Below are 17,210 nucleotides of genomic sequence, written 5' to 3' on the forward strand. Positions count from 1 at the left end.
CAGCCCAGACAGAACAGGTGTGGCCCCTTCCTGAGCATCTTTAAACTTCTATAAGGAAAGAGGTACATTCAGTAAAACATCCCTGTGGTTCCGGTGAAGTCCCACCAATTTATCCTGAGAAACAGAAACCACATTAGTTTTAACGAGTAAGCTTCTGAAACGTTTAGGAACTGTCAACAATTAACTTAGGGAAGTATTTCCTCACTGTGGCATGGTGTCACATGCTGAGCGCAGCACGTTCTCAGGTATTCTAGAGCCTGAGCCCACCTCACAGGTAGGTGGGGCCCATGGGGTCGCTGGCGCCTCAAAGATCCCTGGGGAAGGTGCGCTCCCAGCCACACAAGTCTCAGACCCGAATCTCGGGAGCGCAGGCAGGTCTCTGGACCTGGCCCAGATGGGCGTCTGGAGACATCAGGGACTGGGCCTTGTAAGCTTGCTCGGTGGCTGCCCCACCAGCCCGGCATCCTCCTCTTCCACTCCACACTCTGGATTATTCTTTGTGTCTTCCAGTTCTTCTCCACGCATCCTCTCCTGAAGTCAGAAAAGAATCCACAGGCATTCCAATTAAACTGGCAATGGGGTCGTCCCGCACAGTCTGGGGCTGGACGTTCAGGACATAGAGGTGTCCTGTCTGGTTTGTGCCTGCACTTCCTGCTGAGATTCAGAATAGGCCAGGTTCAAACGCTCCAGCCAGCCATGGGGAAATCGGTTTTGTGCATAAGGGCACATATTTACTGAAAGGAACTAAAGGACAGCCCAGCCTGGGGAGACTAGAGAAAGGGCAGCGAAGGAAGCACTGCTTTCAAAGCTGGCACCCCGTGCTCAAATGTGCAGAATTCCCCCAGGTCCACACCCATGGGCGTTATAGTACCCTGGACATTTCTGCTTCCTCTAACAGAGGTTTAAAAGAAAAGTCAAGGATCAGCGGAAAAGGCCAAGTACAACGCTCTGTTCAGTGCCTGTTGGGTCTTAGGTTGGCCCATCTTTCCATGGTGAACCAAAGAAAATGAAAGCCCTCATCTGCCAGATGGCTAGAGCTAATGTCAGACAGGAAGCAGCTTTCTAAAACAATCCAGCACTTACTGGGATATTTTCTGCTTTCATTGTTGAATCTTCTATTTCAGAGCAATATATTTTCCAAAATAAGCAGTATTTGTCCATGATGTACAAGTGTGAGTTTAAAGTAATTTTGGACTCTTTAGAGATTTGAGAGTAAAGACCCGTTGGCACCAGAGAATGGACATTTTCACAATACCCTGTGTGGGCAAGAGTCTGGTTTAACCACAAGAAAACCAGGAAAACCTAAAATTTTATAAAATACTGAATGACAGCAAGCTACTAAGAAATATTCTTAATATTCCCTCAAGATTCTATTCTACAGTCACTCTGGATTATACAAAAACCTAATACCTAATTTCACTCCATCCCAGCAATCTGGGCTTTCGCAGTGGAGGAGGAAAGAAAGACAAATTTGTCTTGCTTTTTGTTCTGCTTGACAGACACTGGTCCATGGCAAAATTTGAAATTCAGATTTTTCAATATTTCCTTAACGATGCAAGGTTACGGCCAATTCCCATGTGTTCTGTTCCATTTTGGTTTCGTTAGAGCTTGTCTAGTTTAGAGAAGAGAACCATAAAAAATCTAATTACAAAGGCCTCTCCGCGCAACACCCCCCTCCCATGATAGCCCGGAGATTCTGAGCCTAGACCAAGGCCCCCGCTGCCACGAGAAGCCCACAGCCGAGTTGTCTGGGAAGCTGCCTGGCAGGTTCAGACCACGGCTTCACTAAGCAAGGACAACCTGATCACTAGGAAAGTGAGAGGTTCATGGGGTGATATAGTATCACCATACCTTGCTGCCGTCTCCAGGGGCAGACTGTCTGGGTCTGTCATTCTGAGAAGTCCTCGCATGACGGCTCATGTCCTCGGAATTTCCTGGGTGTGCTGCCCTCCCCAAGCAAGAGAAAGAGGATAAGCAAATGAGGGTGGCTCCCAAGGGGCTGGGCAATCAAAAGAGGAAATAGTATACTGGAGACCTTGCAAATATGTTGATAGCCATGACCCAATTCTATCTCTTTTTTTTTTTTTTTTTTTTTTTTTTTTTGAGATGGAGTCTCCCTCTGTAGCCGAGGCTGGAGTGCAGTGGCACAGTCTCAGCTCCCTGCAACCTCCACCTCCTGGGTTCAAGCGATTCTCCTGCCTCAGCCTCCTGAGTAGCTGGGATTACAGATGCCTGCCACCATGCCTGGCTAATTTTTGTACTTTTAGTAGAGATGGGATTTCACTATGTTGGTCAGGCTGGTCTCGAACTCCTGACCTCAAGTGATCCTCTTGCCTCAGCCTCCCAAAGTGCTGGGTCAGTTCTATCTTCTTGACCTTCATTTTGCCATTTGCTGCAATGCTCTCCAGAAGACAGGAATACCTGCCAGGTGTCAGGAGATGCAAAGTGATGGTTCCACTCAAGCATTTCTGAGCTGGAATTGTGATCTGTTCTTCCATCGATTCTGGCATTCAGTGGACTCACATTTCCATTTCTAGTCCTGGATCCTTCTTTTTGCTCACTGGTGGTTTTGCTCACAAGAGAGGTCATAATCACCCACGTTCAGTGAATTTCCCTCCTCTCCTACCAAATCAGTACCGACTTGGAAAGGGATGACTTTCTTGTCCTCCTTTGCACCTCCCCACCCCACACCCCCAAATCCATATGTGTGTGTGTGGTGTTCAGATCCCTAAAAAAAATACACAGTTTTGCATTTCAGCTGAAAATACCTATGTAACACATTTTGTTTACTAAAGAACAAATGAATTATTTAGTTGTTATCTATATAAGTAAATTTTTAAATTTATTTACAGAACTGTATAAATTAGCAAAATTTGGTTTGGCAAAATTTAACTGTGGGCACTTAAAAATACCAGCACACTTTAGTTCTCTCGGCCATATAGTTTTTATATCACACAGTAGTAGGTGCCCACGTAGTTAGCTGGTAAATAAGTTCAGAAGCCAGGTCAGCCCTATTCACTACTGCATCCCTAACATCTAGGACAGTGCCTGGCATGTCTGTAGATGCCCCATTGACAGTTAGCGAATGAACAAATAAAGGAATATGTGAATGAATGAATGAGAAAATGAAGTAGATAACCCATTATTAATTTTCCACCTTTCCTAACGTTTTTATGTGTTGTGAGCTATCAAATGTTTACTTGTATTTAATTCCTAATTGAGGTTCATTAAATCTCTAAAAATGAATGCACTAATTACTAATTTGGAAGCACACCTGGAGGTATCAGAGCACTAATCACAGAGGTAAATTATCATCCAACGCTGCAGTAGATGACAATGGCCACTAAGGGGAGCCACACAACCTGTCAAAGAGCAGCATTCGACAGAAAAAAACACACCCGGTGTGGTGGTTTTGCCCCCAGCACTTCCCAGCACACTGCACCACCAGAAAATTGCTGTTGCTATTGTACTCTATAACGTGTGAGTCACCAGAACAAACTGAAAAAAAAGGTCAGAACTGCAGTTTGCTGGGCATCAAACTTTCAGAAAAGTAGCCCCCGCTTCCCATCTCATATTTTTCACATCTCTTGATGCAAAGATCCTTCTGGTTTAAAAATTAAATACAAATAAAAGTATTTGTGGATGAAAACTGAATCCATTAAAAATTCAGCTGGAGAACGAAAGCAAAACTATGACTTAAAGATTGAAAAAAATTAATTTTTAAAGCAGTGGTCAATGATTTCCTGATCCCAGTAACAATTTTGTAAAAGAACATTTCACTGTTGACATATTCAGTTTCATTCTCTCTGGTAAAGAAACTTAAGGCATGTTCAGGCTGACCGGGAAATAACATCAGATGCAATTATGATCCTACTGGTCAAGTTTCAAAGGCTTTGTCTGTAACTGAGTGTAGGAAGAAAGAAATTTCCCACAAACTCCTTCCCTCAAAAGGTCTGCATAATCTGTAAATATTTTCAGGGCCATTATAAGCTGCAGATGTTATCAACAGCCAAGATCGCACAAACTTTTAAAGACCTGGCCCACCAATCAGGCTGCTTCAAAAATAGTCTTTAAAACATTTGCAAGGAGCACAAGTTAATTTCCCTTTGAAATGTTGTGAAATGTTCATGCCTTATTTAGAGCAAGAAGCAATTGATTCCACTGGGCTTCTTGCTTACAGTTCTATTTCTATGGTACATAAAATTATAGGATACCTCCAAAATAACTGTCATGAAAAAGAAGGGAGAACAGATAAAACTTGAAAAAACAGAACAAGTCAAGAAAGCAACTCTAAGAATCACTGACTAATTTAAGACTAACATCCAGTTAATGGCCTACTGAGATTCCCAGGGAAGAGAAGGTTCCGGAATCTGTATTGTTCGGTGACCCCTAAGAAGTTCTAATCCACTAACACTTGCTGATTTCCATGAAGAGAGAAACAGACGAGAAACTGCAGAGCACCGAGCTAATCTGTGATCACATTTGCAGCCCCAACTCACCAACTTGAAAAAAACCTGAGATGTCAGCACTAACTGTCATAATGGTTGCAAGCTGAAGCCGGTTGGCTGAAAACCTTCCTGAGTGAATTAAAATCCTGACTGCGGGCCCTCGAGGGGAAAGAAGATGTGGGTGAAACTGGGAACTAGCCATGATTTATACAGGCAGTGAAAAGACCATAACTTAGAACTATTTTTTTAATTAAAGAGTTTTAGTAATCTAATTATATCCTAATCATAATGATAACCCTTCTTCCTTCAAGGGACTCAAGCATGCTTCTGGAACATTCTCTGTGCAAGTCCCCTCATTTGCTGTTTTAAAATGAGAGTTGGTGAATCTCAGAGTGAATTAAAGTGACATGTTTGGCATCTGACTTCCAGCTCAGTTTCCTCTGCCCAGACCACACCGACTCCCAGCTCTTGAAACAGCCCCAGTGGGATTCTCCAAGAGAAGCCATCTCCCCAATTAGGAGAAAACATCCTCGTCCCTGCTCACACCTGTGGCCCGTGCGATTTCCACATTTCAATATGCAATGCATTTTCTTTTTCCATTCCCAGCCAAGGAACTGAAACATCCAAGCACAGAGGCTGTGCGAGGCCCCACAGCCTCATTTGTGAAGCGTGTCCATAAACTCGCACAGCTAGACAGCTCAGTGCCCAGGGACCCGACCGGTTCCCTTCCTTCCTAACTCAGTGCCACAGGGCAAGTCACTTAACCACCTCATTAGGATCACAGCACAGCCCCGCCCTGCCATGCCTCCTTCCCCGGTGCCTGGTCACCCCATTAATATCTGTAAAGATCCATTAAGCCTTCCAGCATAAAAGCAAAACTGATCACTATTATCATCAATAAACTCCAAGGCACGCTCACCTGTCAACACCTAAGGTGGATCAGTCACCACGTGGAGAGAAAGCCTGGCACCTCAGCTGCCTGTCAACCCCCTAATGAGCCACCTGCAGCCGCAGAAATGGCATTCGACGCTGACGGGAGCACCCACTCCAGGAGTGAAGGAGAGCCAGGGCTTTCATTTTGGACAGTTAATTTAAATTAACTGTCCCCCCTCACCTCCCACCCATGGCAGCACCTGAAGCCTGGAGGTGTCCGCTGCCCCAGCCCTGGCCTGGCCTCACCTCTTAGTGCTCAGCTGAGAAGCGCCTGCCGTGGGCAGCCATTCCCCACTTGCGAGAAGTGGAAAGTTCACTGTCAAAAAAGCAACCTGGGGTCGGGCACGGTGGCTCACACCTGTAATCCCAGCATTTTGGGAGGCCAAGGAGTGCGAATCACCTGAGGTCGGGAGTTCAAGCCTGGCCAATATGGTGAAACCCCGTCTCTACTAAAAATACAAAAATTTGCCAAGCATGGTGTCACATGCCTGTAGTCCCAGCTACTCGAGTGGCTGAGGCAGGAGAATCCCTTGAACCCAGGAGTCAGAGGTTGCAGTGAGCCAAGATTGCACCACTCCACTCCAACCTGGGTGACAGAGCGAGACTCTGTCTCAAAAAAAAAAAAAAAAAGAAAAGCAACTTGGAAATCCAGACACTGCAAGCCTGCTTTCCCATCTGGCTGATTAAAGGATTTCCCACCCCCTGCCTCCCCTGGAAACCCACCACCAGAGGCTCTGTTCTCCTGCTTCCTCCACTAAACCCCACTGGCAAACTGCCACTGGGGCACCGTCTCAGCAACCAGAAACTGAAGATGGAATGCACATCTGTCAACAGGGAAATAAATGATATCACGTCCACGCAACATCATATTATGCTGCCGTGAAAAAGACCAGGCAGCGGTTTTGCAGAACCTTGTTTCTACGATGCTGCCATTATGTGTGCAGTCCCCTCAGAGGTGAGGAGGATAGAAGACTTGCTTGTCATAGTAAACCCTTTTGAGTTTTCAACCAAGTGCACACATTACCTTTCATCACCTGTCCAGAATCGTGTTTTCAACTCATCTTCAGCTAGTCAGAGGAAACCAATCTTCTTACATGTTTCAATAATCTATCTAATTGTAAAAGGGGAGTCCCTTAGTCCCAGGGAGCTCCTAACTGCTAAAATGGGGGTGATCTTTTTGAGCAAGAAGGACGGGAAGCTGTGCTTCACTCAGGAGGGGAACGTTGGAGGATAAGATGTCCCCACCCAGGTCCCACCCCTCCTTTGTTCTTACCACAACAGAAATAACATCTATATGGGTCTCACTAGATCACTGTAAATCCACACTAGTATTGAAACCAGAAATAAACAGACACAGAGCAGTGTTTCAGTCCTTCTCAGTCTGGAAGCCTTGCCTGGTGAAGCTGAACCTTGAGCCAGATATTGGCGCACTGGCCCCAGGCCCCCCGGGACTCCACCTCCCACAGGCGTCCTCGCTCCTCTGGACAGACCAGCAGGAACTGCCTACAGACTGGGAGAAGGGAATGCAGCGTGAGTCAGGAAGTCCCCCACCTCACCCTGGTTCACTCTGTGCCAGCTCTCTGGGTCTCAGACACAGCCCACTCCAGTCCTCGAGCAGCCCTCCACCCCCTGATCTCTGCTGGAATCCCTGCTGCACTCAAACCACTTTTTCACCTGTCTACCATGGACACGTCCACCTCCCCGGCTCCTCCTGGTGAGGAGCTCTCATCTCCACCCTTCCCATCTGCATTCATTTACTAGGGCTCCTCTAACAAAACACTGCAGACTGGGTGGCTTAAACCAGGAGTCTCCAACCCCTGGGCCACCGACCAGTGCTAGGACACACAGCAGGAGGTGAGTGGTGGAGGAGTGTGCAAAACTTCATCTGTATTTACAGTTGCTCCCATTGCTTGTGTTACCGCCTGAGCTCTGCCTCCTGTCAGATCAGCGGCAGCATTAGATTCTCATAACAGCGCAGACCCTATCGTGAACTTCGCATGTGAGGTTGCGCATGCCTTATGAGAATCTAATGCCTGATGATCTGTCACTGTCTCCCATCACCCCCAGATGGGACCATCTAGTTGCAAGAAAATAAGCTCAGGGCTCCCACTGATTCTACATTATGGTAAGCTGTATAATTATTTCATTATATATTAAAATGTAATCACAATAGAAATAAAGTGCACAATAAAGAAATGTAATGTGCTTGAATCATCCTGAAACCAACCCTTTGTCCCTGCCCCATCTGTGGAAAAATTGTCTTCCACGAAACCAGTCCCTGGTGCCAAAAAGGTTGGGGACCACTGATTTAAACAACAAATTTATTTCTCACAGTTATGGAGGCTGGACGTCCAAGATCAAGGTGGCCCAGGGTTGGTTTCTCCTGAGGCTTCTCTCCTTGGCTTACGAATGGCCATTTTCTCCCTGCATCCTCACACGGCTGTTTCTGTTTGGATCCATCCTGGTGCCTCTCTTCTTACAAGGACACCAGTCATACTAGACTAGGGGCCCACCCTTAGGACCTCATTCAACCTTAATTAGCTTTTTAAAGGCCCTATCTCCAAATGTGGTCACACCAAGGGCTTCAACATATGAATTTGAGTGGGAGGCCCAATTCAGTCCTTAGCACCATCCACCCTGGCTGCTCTTCCTGCACCATCCTTCCTCCCTCCCAAAGAACCTTCAAGCTTATCATCTGCTCCCTCCTGGATTCCAGAGTCCACTCAATGTTCCCAGACTTTTATGCCAACATTCATGGGTGAACATTTTCACATGGCAATGTCCCGAGTCCAGGTGAATGGGAAACTGCTCCTGGTTCTGCAGGTGCCCATGAGGACCCCATTAGGCCCTCTTCTTAACATTTGGGGGGCCCCAGGGAAGAACACAGATGGAAACCTACAGAGTGCAATGCTAAGTGCAGGCAGACCTCGGAGATACTGTGCGTTCGGTTCCAGACCACCACAATGAAGCAAATATCACAGTAAAGCAAGTCACGCAACTTTTTTGGTTTCCTAGTGCATACATGTAAAAGTTATGTAGTCTAGTAAGCATGCAATAGCATTTTGTCTTAAAAATACAATGTACATACCTTAATCAAAATATATTTTAATGCTAAACAATGCTAGTGATCATCTGAGGCTTCAGGAAGCCATAATCTTTGTGCTGGTGGAGGGTCTTGCCTCAAGGTTGATGGCTTCTCAGGGTGGGGTTGCTGTGGCAATTTCTTAAAATAACACAGCAATGAAGTTTCTTCCACAATTGATTCTTTCTTTCACAATAGATTTCTCTGAAGTATGTGATGCTGTTTGACAGCATCTTACCCACAGTAGAACTTTTTTCAAAATTGGAGTCCATCCTCTCAAACTCTGCTGCTGCTACTTTCTCAACTAATTTATGGAATATTCTAAATCCTTTGTTGTCATTTCAGCAATGTCCACTGCATCTTCAACAGGAGGAGATTCCAACTCAAGAACCCACTTTCTTTGCTCATCCATAAGAAGCAACTCCTCAACTGTTCAAGATTACTCATGAGATTGCAGCAGTTCAGTCCCATCTTCAGGCTCCACTTCTCATTCTAGTTCTCTCTTTATTTCCACCACATCTGCAGCGACTTCCTTTGCTGAAGTCTTGGACTCCTCCCTCAAAGTTATCCATGAGGGTTGGAATCAACTTCTTCCAAACTCATGAATGTAGATATTTTGACCTTCTATGAATCACGAGTGTTCTTAATGGCATCTAGAATGGTGAATCCTTTCCAGAAGGTTTTCAGTGTACTTTGCCCAGAACCATCAGAGGAATCACTATCTATGGAAACCTTAGGAAGTATATTTCTTAAACTAGCCTCAAAAGCTGAAATTATTCCTTGATCCCCAGGCTGCAGAATGGATATTATGTTAGCAGGCGTGGAAACAACATTAATCTCTTTGTACATCTCCATCAGACCTCTTGGATAACCAGATGCATTGTCAAAGAACAATAATATTTTGAGAGGAATCTTTTATTCTGAGCAGTAGGTCTCAACTGTGGGCTTAAATTATTCAATAAACCACACTATAAACAGACACGTTGTCATCCAGGCACTATTGTTCCATTTCTAGAGCACAGACAGAATAGATTTGGCATAATTCTTGAGGGCCTTAGAATTCTCAGACCAGTAAATGAGGACTGACTTCAACTGAAGGCCACCAGCTACATCAACCCCTAATAAGAGACTCAACCTGTCCTTTGAAGCTTTGAGGCCAGGCATTGACTTCTCTTTTCTAGCTATGAAAGTCCTAGATGACATGTTCTTCTAGTAGAAGGCTGTTTCACCTACATTGAAAATCTGTTGTGTAGTGTAGCCACCTTTATCAATGATCTGAGCTAGATCTTCCAGATAACTTGCTGTAGCCTCTGTATCAGCACTTGCTGCTTCACCTTGCACTTTTATGTTATGGAGACAGCTTCTTTCCTTAAACTTCATGAGCCAATCTCTACTAGCTTCAAACTTTTCTTCTGCAGCTTCCTCAAATCCCTCAGCCTTCATAGAATTGAAGAGAGTTAGGGCCTTACTCTGGTTTAGGCTTTGACTTAAGGCAATGTTGTTGCTGGTTTGATCTTTTATCTAGACCACTAAAACTTTCTCCCTATCAGCAATAAGGCTGTTTTACTTTCTTATCGTTTGTATGTTCACCGGAGTCGAACTTTTCATTCCCTTCAAGAAGTCTTCCTTTGCATTCACAACTTGGTTAACTGTTTGGTGCAAGAGACCTAGCATTCAGCCTACCTCAGCTTTTGACATGCCTTCCTCTCTAAGCTTAGTCATTTCTAGCTTTTGATTTAAAGTAAAAGATATGTGACTCATCCATTCACTTGAACATTCAGAGGCCATTGTAGGGTTATTAATTGGCCTAATTTCAATATTGTTGTGTCCCATGGAATAGGAAGAGAAGGAAGGAAGCAGAATCAGAACAGGCTCGTGTATTGATTAAGTTCACTAACTGACACGGGCGTGGTTTGTGGTGCCCCAAAACAATTACAATAGTAACGTCAAATATCACTGATCACAGATCACCATGACAGATATAATAATAATGAAGAAGTTTGAAATATTGTGAAAATTACCAAAACATGACACAGACACGAAGTGAGACCATGCTGTTGGAAAAATATCCCTGATAGACTTGCTCAAAGCCGGGCTGCCACAGCCTTCAAAATGTAAAACACGCAGCATCTGCAAAGTGCAATCAAGGGAAGAGCAGTGAAATGAGGAACGCCTGTCTTCCAAAGGTACAAACCAAGTTAGCAAAGCGCTATATATGACACGTTCTGCCCTCCTATCTTGACAAATATAACTTCCTAACAACAGGAGAAGCTCGTTTCAAATTTAGAATTCTTGGACTCCTTGGAGTGTTGCACCAGAATGTGGCAATACCAAGCGAGCTGGCCCCCAGCCGGCAGTCCACCCCCTTCTCCTCCCACCCCAGCCCCCGATACCTCAAGGGGCCTGTGAGTACAAATGTGGCCGTCCTCCCCACACGCCATCCACAGCCCCCCGAAGAGCCGCCCCTGGGCTCTAAGGATGTGCAAACTAGCAGCATGGTCCACCCTCATGAGCACAGACCCAGGGATGAGGTCCACTCAGGCCCACAGTGGCCACTGGCAGGAATCCTGGGGTCCTGGCACCCTAAGCCAGTTTAGAAGGAGCAGCATGAGCCAGGTGGGCACCTCCTCTTGGGCCCATGGAGTCCTCGCCCCCCTGGAGGGAGATGCAGTTGAAAGAAGCCTCAAAGCATGGGGCCCAGGGCAGGAGTCCCTCCTGTCCAGTTGGAAGGCATCAGTGAACTCAATAAAAACCTGACAGGCACACCTGGGTGGCTGAACCCCAGAGAGAAGTGGCGTGAGTCAGAATCAGCACGTTCAGATCTTTCTTTGCAGGCTAAGACAGTGGAAGGACGAGAGGGATCACAGGGCCCTACAGGGTCTCAGCAAGGCTGGCCCAGGCTCAGTAGCCAGCCCTTAGCCTTGGAGTCCACTGTTCCTTTGAGTAAAAGGCTCTCCTCCGCTCCCTTGCCAAAGCCTCCTAAAACCCTGAGGTGGCCTGCACCTGAAGCAAGAAGGAGGAGGGGGCCTGGAAGGACATGGGTGTGGACAGAGGACCAGCTGCCTGGGCCCCCGCATGCTCCTGCACCTGAAAGTGAGCCACACGGTGCAGGAAGTCTCAAGCGCTCTTTGCAGAAATTCAAGGCTCTTCAGAGTTTTAACAACAGACTAAGAGTTTGAAAATACAAAGAAACAGCCAGACCCACTTGAGGAAAAGTATGTTTTTACCTGCTTTTCTTTATGACTTCACAGCAACAGAAGCTTCCTTGCCTTTCCTGACTGTTCTCTCCTATCCCTGGAGCCAGAAAGACACCAGAAACTGCATACTAAGCGTTCAAAAACAGCCGCACACCAAGAACAGGGGCAGGGCACAAAGTAGGGTGTGTGTGCTTCATGGGGGAGAAGGGGACTCAGAGACATGCTCTCCAGAGCCTCCCACCCTCATCACCTTAGAGTGTGATGTTTCACATCAGAGCTGTTTCATCCTCCTCTGGCAAACGTGGATAAAGAATATGGGAGGGAGGCATCTTGTGCGTAGAGAGCTACAGAGGCGCTGGAAAGCCGAGCCCATTCAGAGCTTGCCTTTCTACCCGGTCCCTGCCTTCCCTTCAGCTCCTGGGCTCTCCCGTGGCTTCTAGTTCAAAGGGCAAAGTGAGGAACTACAGGCGTCAAGTGAAAGAGCAAAGGCACTCCAAAGCCCCGCAGCCCGCAGCCTGGCGGCAGCTCTCCGGATTCCCTCCTCTCTGAGCTCATCAATTTGTTTGTGATTATTTCTGAATCCACTTATTTTCCAGCTTGGGAGAGTTCACTTCTTGTGATCAAACATAAAGTCTTGGTTTCTGCTGCAGCAACCAGAGATTTCTCAGAAGGAAGGAAAACCCCACGTGCGTGCCGCCAAGCCAAGGCCTGCACCTGCCCACGAGGGCTCCCCAGGGCCTCCTCCTGCAGAATCCCCTGGAATGCACATGTCTTATCCATCACCTTTACCCAAATGCTTCTGCACGACACAAGGGGGGTTTACCTTGGTACATGGCAGGAGACATCGGGCAGCTGACCCCCAGGGCCTCGTCCTCTGGGAATGTCTCACAGAAGTCCTGCAGCATGGCTGTTCCCAAGCCTCGGCGCCGGTGTTTCCTCCTGATGAACACCGTGTCAAAGACAGGCAGCAGGTAGCATGCACCGGTGCCGTCACCACACAGGCTGCCTGCAGAGAAAGAAAGAGACACACACTGTCCCCTGGGCTCGTGGCTGACCCACTAGGACCCTGTGGGGCCCCTGCACAGCCAGAGTTATGGGTACCTCCTGGAAACATGGTCAGTTACACAAGCTAAACAAGTGATGCTAAAATAGCAGATCATTCTCCAGTTGACTGATCAGCTTTCTTTACAAACTCACATGATACAAGACCACTGGACTGAAATGAAAGGTGAACCTGGGAGACTAGGCAGAGTGAGGCCACTCAGGCAGCACCCTTCTCAGATTCCTCCCTTCACTGCACACTGTTCAATGAGACACTTGGAGCCAACCAGGAGTATCTGGCAACATCAACCATCTCCCTGCAGAAGTGAAACCTGAAGAGACCAATTCGACCCATCTCTAGGGTACACACTTGTTTCAGTAACTCTAGCAAGGGCTCACCGTGTCCAATTATAGCAAAATGCACTTACCCCAAATAGATGCAGCACCAGGCCCTGCTTCTCATGAAATATTGACGGCCCTGCTGCAGCAAAGCCAGAGAGGTGACAATTGGCACCATGCCCGCTTTTCACCCACAACTTAACTGTATTGCAACCAAAGTCAACACCAGCACAGTTGCCATTTCTGCAATGAGAACGTGGCCTTTCAGCCAGGCACCTCTGTCATCACCCTAACTAGAACACCAATTCTACACTGGGCCTACTAGCTCACCTTCCTCACCTCTAAACTGCACAGGTGCCCATGCCCTAGATGCAATGGAAGAAGAAAACAAATACGGAGCATTTTCAGCTTCTGTTGGAAGTGGTGGTATTTGTCCCTGCCAAGATTCAGAAGTGGGTAATTTCCCAAACAAACAAACAAACAAAAATGACTCCAATTCTAATCAGCCAGACTGAACTGCAAAGATACACACTGCCATGGTGAACTGTTTGCAAAAATGGCCACGATTACTTCTTTCCTATGGTCATGCCCCTTTGCATCTGATTTTGAAGCTCCTCCCATCAAGAGATGGGATCAATTTCCCCTCACCTTTAATTCCAGCTGGCCTTGTGACTCACTTTGGTCAACAGAATGAGGCAGAGTGACAGCACCATCACTCTAAGCCTAGGCCTCCTGGGGTCCAGTGTGCCTGTGTTCTCTCTCGGATCCCTGCAACACACCACAAAAGCAAGCCCAGGGTGACCTGATACCATGAAAGGAATATGGCCCAGGGACTGCTGCGGTCCCAGGGAATGTCTCGCCTGCCCCAAGCAGCAGAGCCACCTGACAGGCAGGTTACCATGGATACACAGCAAGCCCAGCTAGACTAGAAAACCACCCAGCTGAGCTCAGCCTAAAATGTCAAGCAAAAGAATTGTTAGCTAAATAAGCAGTTACTATTTCATACCAAAAATGAATTTAAAAATAAATAATCTACGGCCCATAAGGAAGCTCATTTCTCTTGAGACAGTAACTATAAAATATTTGGGATTTCAAGCTTGATGCGCTTGAAATGACAATACCAACTTGCTTGCAATTATATTATTTCAATATATAGAAGATGAGAGCAATGTTCTTGTAATTGTGAAGGCTTCCAAAACTAAAAAGCTTTAATATTAAAGATGCAATTTAATTTACAATAGCATTAAAAAGAAGTAAATAATTAAGAGTATGTTTAATAAAAGAAGCTTGAACACCGAAAACTACAAGACATTGTTGAGAGAAATTAAAGAAGATCTAAATAAATGAAGAGAAATTCCATGTGCATGGATTGGATGACTCAATTCTTACGATAATTCTTCCCAAAATGATCTGTAAACTCAATGCTAGCTCTATCAAAATCCTCTTTGTAATTCTACAACTAAGCATATGAAAGCATGCTCCACATCATATGTTATTAGGAAATCACAAATTTAAACAATGAGATGCCACTACACACCTATTAGAATAGCCAAATTCTTTTTTTTAAGACAGAGTTTCGCTCTTATTGTCCAGGCTGGAATGCAATGGTGCGATCTCAGCTCACTGCAACCTCTGCCTCCTGGGTTCAAGCGATTCTCCTGCCTCAGCCTCCCAAGTAGCTGGGATTACAGGCATGTGCCACCATGCCCAACTAATTTTTGTATTTTTAGTAGAGATGGGGTTTCGCCATGTTGGTCAGGCTGGTCTTGAACTCCTGACCTCAGGTGATCCACCTGCCTCGGCCTCCCAAAGTGCTGGGATTACAGGCGTGAGCCACCACACCTGGCCTAGAATAGCCAAATTCTTTAACACAGACAACAACAAATGCTGGTGAGGATGTGGAAAAACAGGAACTCTCATTCATTGCTTGTCAGAATACAAAATGGTGCAGCCACTTTGGAAGGCATTTTGGCAGTTTCTTACAAAACTAAACATACTCTTACCTTATGATTCAGCAATCACACTCCTTGATATTTACTCAACGGAGTTGAAAACTATGTTCACACAAAAACCTGCACACAAATATTTATTGCAGCTTTATTCATAATTATAAAACTTAGAAGCAATCAGGATGTACTTCGGACGGTGAGTGGATAAACTATGGCTCATCCAGTCAATGTAACATTATTCTGCACTAAAAAGAAATGAGTTATTACCACAAAAAGATGTAGAAAAACCATAAGGGCATATTATTACTAAGTGAAAGAAGATAACTGAACAATGACATTCCATTGGATTCCAATTACAGTAATGTGCTTCATAAAGACGTTTCAGTCAACAATGGACCATATGTGCAATGGAGATCCCATAAGATTAAAATACAGCTGAAAAATTCCTGTCACCTAGTGATAGTCATAGGCATCATAAAGTCGTAATACAACACATTATTCATGTGTCTGGTGATGCTGGGGTAAACAAACCTACCACACTGCCAGTCGTATAAAAGTCTAGCACATACAGGCCGGGCATGGTGGCTCATGCCTATAATCCCAGCACTTTGGGAGGCCGAGGTGGGAGGATCACTTGAGGTCAGGAGTTTGAGACCAGCCTGGCCAACATACTGAAACCCCATCTCTATCAAAAATATTTAAAAATTAGCCAGGTATGGTGGCGTGCACCTGTAATCCCAGCTACTCAGGAGGCTGAGGCAGGAGAATTGCTTGAACCCAGGGGGCAGAGATTACAGTGAGCTGAGATTGCACCACCGCACTCCAGCCTGGGCAAGAGAATAAGCCTCTGTCTCAAAAAAAAAAAAAAAAAAAAAGTCTAGCACATACAATTATGCACAGTACATAACACCCAATAATGATAATAAATGACTGATACTGGTTTATATATTTACTATACTATATTTTTATTGTCATTTTAGAGTGTACACCTTCTACTCATTAAAAAAAAAAACAAAATTAACTGTAAAGCAGCCTCAGGCAGGTCCTATAGGAGGTATTCCAGAAGAAGGCACTGTTATCCTAGGAGATGATAGCTCCACGCGTGTTACTGCCCCCGAAGACCTTCCAGTGGGACAAGATGTGGGAGTGGAAGACAGTGATATTGACAATCCCGACCCTGAGTAGGCCTAGGCTAACCAGTGTGTTTGTCTCTTTGTTTCCAACAAGAAACGTTTTTAAACTTTAAAAAAAAAATTTTAAATTAAAGCTTATGGAATAAGAAAATATTTATGTACAGCTACATGATGTATTTATGTTTTAGCCAAGTGTTATTACAAAAGAGTCAGAAAGTTAAAAAAATTAAAAAGTTTTTGTAAAGTAAAAAGGTTACAGTAAGCTACAGTTCATCTATTATTGAAGAAAACAGTAGACATTTAGTGTAGCCTAAGTGTAAAGTGTTTCTAAAATGTACAGTAGTGCACAGTATCGTCCTAGGCCTCCACATTCACTCACCACTCACTCACTCCCTGAATCACCCAGAGCAACTTCCAGTCCTGCAGGCTCCACTCACATAAGTACTCTACACAAGCATACTGTTTTTAAATCTCTTTACTGTACCTTTTCTATATTTACATATGTTTAGATACAGAAATACTTACCATTATGTTACAATCACCTCCAGTAATGAGTACAGTAACGAGCTATACAGTTTTGTAGCCTAGAGATGACGGGCCATCCTCCACAGCCTAGGAGTGCAGCAGGCTCTGCCATCAAGTCTTATGTGAATACATTCTATCATGTTCACACAATGATGCAATTGCCTAACAATGCATTCCTCAAAACATATCCCTGTGGCTAAGTGACAAATGACTGTATATTACATTCTGGAAAAGGCAAAACTAGGGAGGCATGATGACCGGGCGCAGTGGCTCACACCTGTAATTCGAGCACTTTGGAAGGCCAAGGTGGGCAGATCACCTGAGGTCAGGAGTTCAAGACCAGCCTGGTCAACATGGTGAAACCCCATCTCTACTAAAAATACAAAAAATGAGCCGGGCATGGTGGCTCATGCCTGTAATCCCAGCTACCTGGGAGGCTGAGACACGAGAACTGCTTGAATTGGGGAGGTGGAGGTTGCAGTGAGCCAACGTCATGCCACTGCATTCCAGCCTGGGTGACAAGAGTGAGATCCTGTCTCAAAAAAAAAAGATCTGTGGTTACC

At 45.4% G+C, this 17,210-nt stretch overlaps 1 protein-coding gene across 1 annotated transcript in view; it reads right to left on the reverse strand.

Annotated features, from left to right (window-relative positions):
- Nucleotides 1-17,210, reverse strand: part of FAM169BP (Protein FAM169B) — a 49,571-nt gene continuing 32,361 nt past the window's right edge. The window contains exons 4-6 of the mRNA XM_002825878.3: nt 12,484-12,666; nt 1,852-1,943; nt 1-531 (exon numbers count right to left, since the gene is read on the reverse strand). Coding sequence (XP_002825924.3) covers nt 412-531; nt 1,852-1,943; nt 12,484-12,666 — 395 coding nt within the window. The 3' untranslated portion in view covers nt 1-411. The remainder of the gene's footprint in view (nt 532-1,851; nt 1,944-12,483; nt 12,667-17,210) is intronic.

This window comes from Pongo abelii, chromosome 16, assembly GCF_028885655.2.
Source record: "Pongo abelii isolate AG06213 chromosome 16, NHGRI_mPonAbe1-v2.0_pri, whole genome shotgun sequence".
Classification (NCBI taxonomy): domain Eukaryota; kingdom Metazoa; phylum Chordata; class Mammalia; order Primates; family Hominidae; genus Pongo; species Pongo abelii.